Here is an 11,173-nt window from a genome sequence, read left to right on the forward strand (position 1 = left end):
ACACAAGTTAAGCAAGTTTTCAGAAGTACACAATTTATTTAAATATCAATGGCTATCAGGTTCTTTCAGGTTAAAAACTAAGTGAAAAGTTATAAAAAAAAGTAGCTTTACCCAAAGCCAATAATAATCTAACTTTAAGTGGCTTTGGCCTGACCCTTTCCTTAGCTAGACGTTGCCTAGCAACACAAGTAGCAGGAGTTGTCAGTTAGCCAGAAACAGTTTAATTATGTTTAAAATAAAAAGGTCAGATTAAAACTTTTAGATATTTTTTTTTTAATTATGTTTTTAATTATGATTACATACAGGTAATTTTTTTTGCCTCACCCTCTGTTTCAATCATGGGACATACTGCAGCTACATTATGTCAGTGTAAAAAAAATCTCTATTGTGGTTTTATGATTGTGACATAATACAGTAAACATTGAACTGTTCTAACAACATATTCAACAAAGACAACATCAGTTTTGGTGTATAGTTTTTAATTGAAGTGTCTCACAAGCCATTCAGACCAAAAATACAGTACAAACAGAGTGTAGTTCAAACAGTCACATTTAGGTCCCAGGTACAGATCCACAGCTGCAATGATTATATTTGAACGGTAGTAAAACAGAATACAGTAAATAAAAACTGAACACAGTCTGATAGATGACTTTAACAGGCGAGGAGGCTTGTAATGAGTATGTTATAAAGACAAAGTCCTTACAATAAATCAAGGTTTCATTCAATATGCGAACGAAGGAGGAAAACAGTTATTTACAAAACATATGTAAGTGGTAAAATAATGACAGAAGTCTCACAAAACGGAACAATGCTGATAAATATGAAGTTTTGCATTTGTCTAGCTTCAACAACCACAAAACAAAAAGATCCAACAGTGAACCATAACGGCACGATCTTATGGTTTAAATCTGCCTGGAAATAAATCCACTCACATTAGGGTCAGCCAAGACAACTCATACAGCTTAATTACTCCTATAACCCAACAGGGTTTTGATTGTATTCGTTAGTCATGGAGGGCATTAAAGCAAACATTCACATTGTCCTACATGGCTCTTAGCTGAACAGTTCTTTAGTGTTGCATTAAGTGTGCTTTCGCTCTTTCTGAGTGACACTCAAATGGCCTAAAAATGAGGAATTACTGATTGTAACAGAGTTACACTCAAAATGGTGTACACACACACACACACGATACAAGCAAGCACCTAGGCAAAGTTCCTGCGTGTGAAATATTCTGTTTAGACGAGTTATGCAACAGAGAACTATCAGTTTTCCAGATGTACATAAATAGAATTATTTACAAAACATACACTATACATTTGTGTACCCTGAACACTTCTCTGTGCCGTAACAAGACCTGTTTCAAATCAGCACAGATATAAACACTTATACGAGCGTGAGCAATGTTTAAATTGCCAGAAAAATGAATACCTTATTTTTTTTAAACACGTCAAGACTCAGCCACTGAAATGCTGTTGATATAAAACAGCATTAGGCAACTCCATTCACACTAGTTCACTAGAACACAGAACATTCAGGGTTTTGTTCATGTTTCTCCCAAAGATTGTGCAATTGGGCAATCTATGCTTTTCAATGGAGCTTCAGTTAAGTACAACAAGTGTTAAAAACATTGTTTATGGGGCAGTCGGGGATAAATCAGTTTCAAAGATTAAACTGTTAATATTTCTGTATCGTCTAATTTAGATACACAAACTGAGAAGGAGACTCCAGAACAGACATATAGTCATTAAGACTTACTTTGGCCATGATATTTATATTCCAGTTGCTTCAGAAGTTGCTTTAAGTATGTATTCTCATTCAAGGGCTCAATTAATTCCAATCGAATGGCAAATTAGTTCAATTATTATACCTTCCCACTTACTTCTCTGCGTGTCATTCTACGGTTATCGCTGAGAAATTAAACTGGTAAAATCGAGATGCACTTTTCTTATTTTTTTCTTTTTAAATGCAACTTATTCAAGTTAACCATGAAAATAAAAAAAGTGCAAACTTGGGTATTATGAACAGCTAAAAAGATAAAAAATGAACTGAATGGCAGACAGGCACAAAGTCTTAAAATCTTAGCTAACGTAGAGAAGTCTACATATTCGCTGAGTGACGGGCTGCAGGTCATCATGAACTCCTGTCTGCCATTCAAACACTTCTCAGCTTTTAGCACCTCTAAGGTCATTGGCTTGCTAATAGATAAAACCTTGTATAAAGAGGATGTTTTTCTTTTAGTGCAACGTCATGAATTCACTGCCTCTTACGCCACAGAGGCTAATAAATATCATGCTACTCTAAATAACACGTTGTAACTTAGGTATTATTGTTTGGGCAAACAGAACCACACTCTTTATAATGTTTCCACAAGGACACCATCGTTTGATTGTATTGCACACAATAATAAGGTCCGGAGACCACACCTTTTCATCCGACACCCCACTGACTACGCCCAGCGACCGCTGGACACAAAACTTCTGCTGAAGGAGAAACTTGAGTCTGAACTTTCGTGCTTTCCCCAAGCACCGAACGGCACCACGATGATTGTGCTGTTGTCCTCTGAGCCATACTGAAGAGCCTGAGAGAGAGAGAGGAGAGGACATTAACATACAGTATGTATATAAAAGGCCTGCTTACTGGCCATTTGCTTGCTGAGCTCTTCTGACACAGAGAACCATGATGCATACACCTACACTTTATGGTGGCCTATTTCCATTTAATTCAGGCTATACTGGAGCTAGGGATATATTTAGTAGGTGATACCAATACCAGGAAAATTCAATAATGCTCCATATCCAATTCAATACCACGTTAAAAAACAAGAACAAAACAATCCCATGAACTTCAACATATACTCCTTTATGAAGAACATTAGAACATTACAAAAAACAAAACAGTGGCCCCTTTTAATAGATTGTTATCTTATTTACTCAATTTAAAAATTATTTTAAATCTGCTCACCTTGCTTTTCCCTTCAGTACTCTTTTCTACACACGTCTACTCTGACCTCTGACTCTCTCTCTCTCTCACACACACACACACACACACACACACACACACACACACACACACACACACACACACACACACACACACACACACACACACACACACACACACACACACACACACACACACACACACACACACACACACACACACACACACACACACACACACTCCCTGTCTGTCTTTTTTCACAACAGCAAGTCAACTGTGTGTGGAGGAGGTGTTATTCAGCGGAGCATGTGTGACTGTCACTAGACTGAAGGGGCAGAGCGAGGGGAGATTGTCCACCAGTTCATTACAGAAACGCGTACTGGGAGTGAAAGATGCTTTGTTGAGGCAATGGCGCAAAACACAATGTGAGAGATAGGTGTGAAAATATATATATATTAGGTTTAAGGTGCTAACAGACAGAACGCAGTTGCTTTCAACGTTGCGACTGATTCAAAATACAGAACATCGATGGCTACTGCACACCATTTTCTTATCCTTTAAGGAACAAAAACGTAGGAATAATACTTAAAATGAGTGGTGTGTATTCATAAGCTACAGAGCAGAGTGCTTGTACACAATACTGCCTTGGTGTAGATTATTAGTAAGTATTTTCTGAAAGACTTTCAACAGCGTACATGCTACAAGTTAATCTGGTTATAAGCTGATGTGTGTGACTAAAGGCTCATCCACGTGGACATCGTTTATGGAAGCATTTATTTCAATGAATATGTCTGTCTGCCTCCCAATGAACAACCACCCAAATGCACTCGACGATGCATAAACACACAGCCATTCAAACCACAAAAGTGTCCTACTTTACATACAGCGTGTGGTTTCACTGTGGGCGTATTAAAAGCCAACGATAAACGTCTTACCTGGTCAGATATTCTCTGAGCTGCCTCCTTGGGGTCGTGGCACTGGTTGATGACGTTGCAGATCTCTTGGCTATTCATAATGAAGTTAATGCCGTCTGTGGTCAGCGCCAGGAACGAGTCGTGGGCATGGTGCAACTGAAGAAAAGAAAGCAATGTTTAGCAACAATTCTAACTCTTTTTTTCCGCCATGTAGCACTGAACTGCAGAGAACACAAATCAAATCCTAAAATACCTAAATTAGACAGTGTCTTTAAGTCCTAAATGTATAATCCTACCGTTACTCTCTTGGTCTCAGGCTCAGCGATGACCCCCATGTTCTTCAGGTCAAAGTCTCCAATGCTGCGGGTCATGGCCAACCTGCCGTTGACGTTTGGCTGTCCCAGACTATTCCAGGTGATAAAACCCCCGCTTTTCTTTATCCTTGAGGCGGGTGCAGAGGGAGAGGGGAACACAAAGATACATCAGAACTGATAACACCACTTTGAAATGTGGGATTCTCAAGTTTCAGGAAAAATAAACCTAGTATGTTGGGTTTTACTCAACAGGGAACACAAATTTAACTAATTTCACTGTCCCCAACCCATCGTTAGTGATGACTCAGTACACAACGCCAAATGTTTGATGGGCTTCTCAGTTACCTTAAGATATGTCACCGAGACATCTCCTACATTAAAAACCAGTGGTGAGCTTAATTTACAATCAATAAATGTAAATAACTGCAATCAATCCTTATATGGACAGTTCAGTACCTTCTTTTAGTCAACAGATTTTTTCATGGATACGAGTTTAGATGGTCTAATTTGTCCTTCTCTAAAGTTCTTCTAACAGGTACAACAACCCTGAAAATGAAGCCCTAACTGAAAACACACACTTTTTGTGTCTTTCAGGAACCAATATGTGTCTTACCGCTATCTCCCGCTGATGTGCTTTGTCTAAACTGACAACACCTTCGTACCTTTCTTTCTCGTCCTTCCTCTCAGGAGTGTGGTCGACAGTGAGTTTAAGGGCTTTGCCCTTGCGGCCCAGCATGGCGCGGCTGTCACCCACACTGCCCACCACCAGCTCAATGCCGTCCCTCAGCAGGGCCACAGTGGAGGTGGTTCCTGCATTCATCCCGGGTGCTACAGAGACATGAAAGGAAACATCAGAGGTGGAATGTGCCATAAAAAAGCTCCACACAAAACGTCACTGTTCACATTGTTCACAACAACCACACGGTGTTTCTCACACTCTCACATCCACACACCAAAACATGAACACATGGGTGGGAAGTCATAAAGTGGACTTACAACAAACTAGAGATTGCACAGTTAACAATAGAGGAGGCAGTCACACATGCAGGTCGAACTGTTTTAACAGAGTTGAGGTCCAGAGCAAATATTACAGCAGACTTGTGTCTTTGGTTGAACATAAAAATAATAAATGTTACCTGACACAACACCAGTGGCCAGTATTTAAATTTGTATTCAAAAAGCAAAAGCAACACATAGACTCATCTAAAATAGAAAACTACTTTTCTTAAAACTTTCTGAGAGGGGTTTGTTTTACTTCTACGTTTTGCATGCATTTATCTTCTCCACTAATCTGTCATAAAGGAAAATACCAAATCTGACTACTTGGTAATTTGTTCTCATTAATGCAGGCAAGCTGTGAGATGTTATTTTAACACTGAAAGCAGCAACATGGTTCCAACCAAATTTATGTGTCTGGCAAATGATGTTTGAGCAGCAGATATTTAGCTACACATAAACACTAAACTTGAGGTCCTTCCTTCAGGGAAGACAAAAATCACATCAATCAATCAATCAATGTCATTAAACAGATTTTTCTGCTGACATTTGTAGGCCTGCATTACACCATGGAAATAAATGAGAGGACTACATTGAGATTTTAAGCTTGCTTTTTTTACCTAATCTGCATATTAAACATGCTGAATCTCATGGACTAGATCTGTCACTGACAACATACATCTCATACAACTTGTCAAACGGAAGCACTGTCTCACAAGAAGCTTTGCATACACTTGGTGAGAAGAAAAGAAAAGGAAGAGAGAGAGAGAGAGAGAGAGAAGAGTGAGAGAAAGATAGGGAACCTTCCAGTAGTCCAGGATTTAGGACCCGCTGGACTCTCCTTCAATATCTAGCCTCTCGTCATCCACATTGGTGCCAAGGGCCTCCAGCTCTTAGCTGGGTCAGCAGCTGCCGTAGATAACATGCACACACACACACAGGCATATTGGGACATTTCACACAACGTGGCCGATGTATGGCCACATTATAGATATACTAGCTTTTATATCAACAGATAACCTAAATCAGATATAATGCCATTTGAGAAACACATGTACACCATATGATTTATTGAGAGAAATTGTTTGCATTCATTTGTTCGAGGGAAGCTCGAATTACACCCAATATCAGTTTCAGTGCTTGTGTTAAACAATATGCTTTGCAGACTGAGAAAAATAAAATCAAAAGATGGGTAACACATTAAAGGAAAAAACAACATTTAGTGTCGGGCCACCATAAGCGTTTAAATGAGCTTCAATGTTCACTGGCATAGACTCTACAGGTCTGTGAAGACCATAACATATGGCTGACATCATTTTCATACTCAAAAACCATTCAGTGACCCCTCGAGCCCTATGTGGAAAGATCCACATTCGCTATGTTTATCCACACATGTACTCACATTTTTCCCTTTAATTTGTCACCTTCCTGTATGCGTAGATGTAGCACTGGAAGCAGTGAAGCACTAGTGTGTTTGCTCTACTTGTAGCTGGTTTATTATTCATTACTTATTAAGTGCCTTTGGTTTAAATGACAGACCTCTAACCAGAAGTGCTCGGGTCATGTCAGTTGGGAAATCCAATCATTTTAAACCTAAGTAGGAAAAGTAAGTTTTTGAAGAAAGAAGAAAAAGTGTTGTTACATGTAGAGCTGCAACAATTATTCAACTAATTTATTAGTTGATCGACTGAAAAATAATAGCCAACTATTATGATAAGTGATTAAGTAAATTTTCATGCAAACATGGCAAAAAATACAGTTTTCAGCGTTTCGAATATGAAGATTTCCTACATTTCTGATTTATAATCATATTAAACTAAATATTTTGGGGTTTTGGGCTAAAAAAACCCAAAACATTTAAATACATCACCTTGGATTTTGAGCAACTTGGATGGACATTTTAATAGACCAAACAACTGATTAATCTAATCAAGAAAATAATCTGAAGATTAATCGATAATGAAAATTATCATTAGTTGCAGCCCTAATTACAGTCACTATGTGTGTATATACACAGTATGTCTACGTACATGTAACATAAAAGAACCTACCAGCTGGAGAGAAGTGCAAGTGCCTTGCAAGAGCTTTGTCTACTTCAAGAAAGGCCTTCGTTAAAACTAATTCCAGATTGGGCTCATCTGCCACAAGGTCCCTGAAACAACCAAAAGATTATATTGATCAGTAAATCAGCTACAAAAAGGTATGACTTATCTTTCGCAATCATTCAATTCATTTCCTGTGACATTGAACAGTATAGATAAGTCATAACTGCATATCCAGAACAAAATTAGCACCCGTCATCAACTAAATGCTGGTAAAAATAAACAAGTGGCTTTCAGATTTTCTAACAAAAACCAAACAAATCTACTGAGCGACTGGTTAAATTTCAGTATTTATTAGCCGGTAAAAAAAAAAGTTAATTTTGCATATCTCTTAATTTCCTTACTTGATATATTTCTCCATGTACTTTTCACAAAAGTCGGCTGCTTCCGGCCCACCATGCCCATCGAACACAGCAAAGTATAGGATGTTGTCAGTCATTTGGGAGACCTGGAAGCGGTCTTCATTCTCCTTGCGTTGACCAATGAGCGAGGCGCAGCCTACCCTCGATAAGCTGACTTTGGGAATGGGCTTGCCGTAGCGAATGCTGGGAGGCAACAGGATGGGCTCATCAATCCGATTGTCCCAGATGCCAAATGAATCCCAAGTAGTGGGGCGGCCACTGCTGTCTGCATCAAAGCGTGTGTTGCTGTGCCGTTTTCCTGAAGGGCTGTACAGTTGTCTACGGACGATTGTGAACTGGAGGTGGCTGTCCTGCTGGAATGGGAATGGGGCTTTCTGTAAAAGACCACTGCACCTTGCCAGGCGCATGAGACAGGCCGCTGACATCACCCTAACAGCACAAACACTGGAGAAGCACTGGATGCAGAGGTAGAAGGATTTGCCGTCCAAACCCTGAGGGAAAATCGGTTGGTTAAGGCTAGACGGGGAATTTTAATGACTATTACAACACATCTTTTTTGTTTGATCAGCAGGGCCCACCATACCAGAATGTCTGACATGCACCAACCCTGTGTTGTTTGCCATAAAGGTCTCTTGAAACTAAAAATCCCCCCTCCCTCCAGCAATCTCAAAAAGGTATAACCAGGTTAATATGATGCAAACCGTTTACTTATTTACAAAAGGTGCTTAAAAACAGTGGCCTGGTTAAGGATTGTAGGAAATAAGAAATAAATGCACAGTACTTAATTAATAACTCTTTAGTAGATGTGAAATGGTTAGTTGATTGACAGAAAATTAATCAGTAACTGTTCTGATAGCTGATTAAATGTTCCAGTTATTTCTCAAGCAAAAAAAAAGCCAAATATTTCCTGGTTCCTGGATTGAATAATAGAATTTGATGCCTTTCTTTGTTAAATATAACAAACTGATTATCTTTGGGTTTTAGACTGGTGGTCGGGCCAGTATTTATATATATCCTTTGCCTTTGGGAAAGTGTGATGGACATTGTCACTATTTTCTAAGATCTGACAAAACAATTAAGTGATTAACGAATAACTAAGACGAGTTAGCTGCAGCACCATAAATCTTAATCAATTAACTAAAGGACACGACAAGCCTCAACTCTTTCCATATACAATCAATTTTAGTCAACTATCTTAACGATGAAAATAAGCAATTAGTGTTGATCGTGATTAAACTTTTATAATATTATGATACTAGCCCCCGCGTTATCCCTATGTTTACAAACAGCCTAACGCTTGAAAAGCATCACAAATGTTTTATATTCACATCCAACAGCATTCACAACTTAGTGAGTGCAGTAGTGTAACATCAAGAGGCAGTAACAGTAGGTTAACTGTTAGCTGCTGGCGCTAACAATACATCAGTATGCAGATTATATAACACAAGTGTCAGATGGGGTGTGTCCGTGTTTCAGTTATTATACTTTAATACTCCTAAATATCACATTTTTGTTGCACTAACGTCCTGGTTAGTTCCCTTTCGGTTTCGGCGGCATTGACGTTAACTAGCTAGCTAACGTTAGCTACATAACTATCTTTAGCTAACTAGCGAGCTACGTGGCTAGTCAGCAAGAAGTTCGCAGTTTGTCCAACAACACTGAGACCACCGCCTGAACCCCTCGGCTGTGTGTTAACTAAAAAACAAAAACAACATACCTTTGATGTCTTAGATGTATTAATACGATGAAATCCGTGGCCGTTTCTTGAACAGAAGTGGTTGATATGAATGAAAACCCGCCGCCTTCGTCTCGTCCCGTCTGTGTTTTGAATCGTCAATGTTATCAAACAAGGCCTCTGATGTGACCGCGCCAATCAGCGTGCAGGGAACGTCTACGCCCCCCTCCCCCCCGCCCCCCTACGTTCAGCGCAGATGATTGGTCGACAGACGTTTAATGACAGCCGTATGCGCCAATCACGAATCGACAACTTTGGCATTCTGCAGCCAATCAGAGACGGGTGTGATGTAGAAGGGCGCTGTAGCGATGGATACCATTATGTGAATTTCCCTCAACGTGTTTAGTTTCTCATACATACCTTTCATTTTGTTCCTACTAGTTCTTCTGGGTCTAAACATGTCCTAGTTCCTCTTTAACCAGCTGCTAATGCCCTGTTTACTAGTAGACTGTAATAATGTTACTGTAAACGGATGCCTCTGTGAAGAAAACAACATATTTTTCCATCCCTGAAGCATGATGTAACTTGGCTGAAACCAACACATACCTTGGCATAATGAACTCCTTGTTACTGCATCGTCTCTTTCCCAACCTGAACTGCAACTATTATTGGATGTAGTCATCCAAAACCCTTCGGTCATCTTCACATAGTTCAGCTCAAATTTCCGCACACCATTTTTACTTGCATATTGCATATAGTGTATATACTTTTCATTTATAGTTAGTATTTTCTATTATATTTTGTAATATTCTTATTTTGTGATATCTTATTGTACTTCCACTTCTGTAATCTCCGCACTACATTCTCCTATGCTGCTGTGTGTAAGTTGAATTTCTCCTACGGGGGATCAATAAAGGTACATCTTATCTTATCTTATCCTATAAGCTTCTTCAGCATGTAAATGTAATGTAATTTAGATTTTTTTTTAAAAACATACAGGAAAACATCCTCACTCTTCTATCCACTCAGTTAAAGCTAGACAAACAAATAATAAGTGGCTTATAGTACATCTCATGCTGCTCAAAACACATACAGAGCTAGTAACTAAATACATTTACTCAAGTATTGTACTTATACTACTGTATACTGCTGCTACACAAAATTTCAGGGGAAAATAAAGCACTTTTTACACTTATTACTAGTTCCACCGACAAGGGATAAATATATTTTAATATTAATGCTCCTCCAAATGCCAACCAAATAACCCTAGATGTTTGTTCGAAATGATCGATTTCCTACTGGATCAGTCAAAACCAGTGCCATCAATTGCTCCTGCATCTGTGAAGAAATTTAACAAGAAGATTACAAATATTCAATCAGACAGATACATACATCAGTTTCAAGAAGGATATTAATGTCCACACATAGTCATAGACTCACAGCCCTACTCTGGCAGTAATAACACATTTTCTACCCCCCCCAAGAAAATGCAGATTTGAGTTTTAATGCTGCTACAGTTTTCAGCTTCCTTTACACTACATGAGTCATCATCAAAATACAGGATATGATACAGAAAGATAGAGAAACGTTGGCTGAGATCACCCAGAATGTGATGGGTCACAGGATTTGTTGTAACACCTGCTCTTCCTGTAAGGCGGACCAATCGGAGCTTCTCCACGACGCTGAAGTTGGCTTCTGATTCGAAGCTTCTGATTCGGTAGTTAAGGGTAAACTTAAGGGAGATTTAATTTACAGTGCTGAACGACCGATCCTTTTTTTTTTTTTTTTTTTAGCTCATCTTACTGTTGTTAAAGTTTTAGATAAAGCCCTAACACTGAATGAGACCCACTTTCAAATTTGTGAAAACTTT

At 39.0% G+C, this 11,173-nt stretch overlaps 1 protein-coding gene across 1 annotated transcript; it reads right to left on the bottom strand.

Annotated features, from left to right (window-relative positions):
- Window positions 1–462: 462 nt before the first annotated feature.
- ppm1kb (protein phosphatase, Mg2+/Mn2+ dependent 1Kb) lies at window positions 463–9,484 on the bottom strand. Its single transcript, XM_051384895.1, has 7 exons — window positions 9,346–9,484; window positions 7,611–8,119; window positions 7,216–7,316; window positions 4,831–4,996; window positions 4,151–4,295; window positions 3,876–4,010; window positions 463–2,578 (listed from the first exon to the last, which is right to left on the bottom strand). The coding sequence occupies exons 2-7, from the start codon at window positions 8,051–8,053 to the stop codon at window positions 2,447–2,449; spliced, it is 1,122 nt and encodes a 373-aa protein (XP_051240855.1). The 5' UTR covers window positions 8,054–8,119; window positions 9,346–9,484; the 3' UTR covers window positions 463–2,446.
- Window positions 9,485–11,173: the final 1,689 nt, after the last annotated feature.

The sequence above is a fragment of the Dicentrarchus labrax genome, unplaced genomic scaffold, assembly GCF_905237075.1.
Source record: "Dicentrarchus labrax unplaced genomic scaffold, dlabrax2021, whole genome shotgun sequence".
NCBI classification, from domain to species: domain Eukaryota; kingdom Metazoa; phylum Chordata; class Actinopteri; family Moronidae; genus Dicentrarchus; species Dicentrarchus labrax.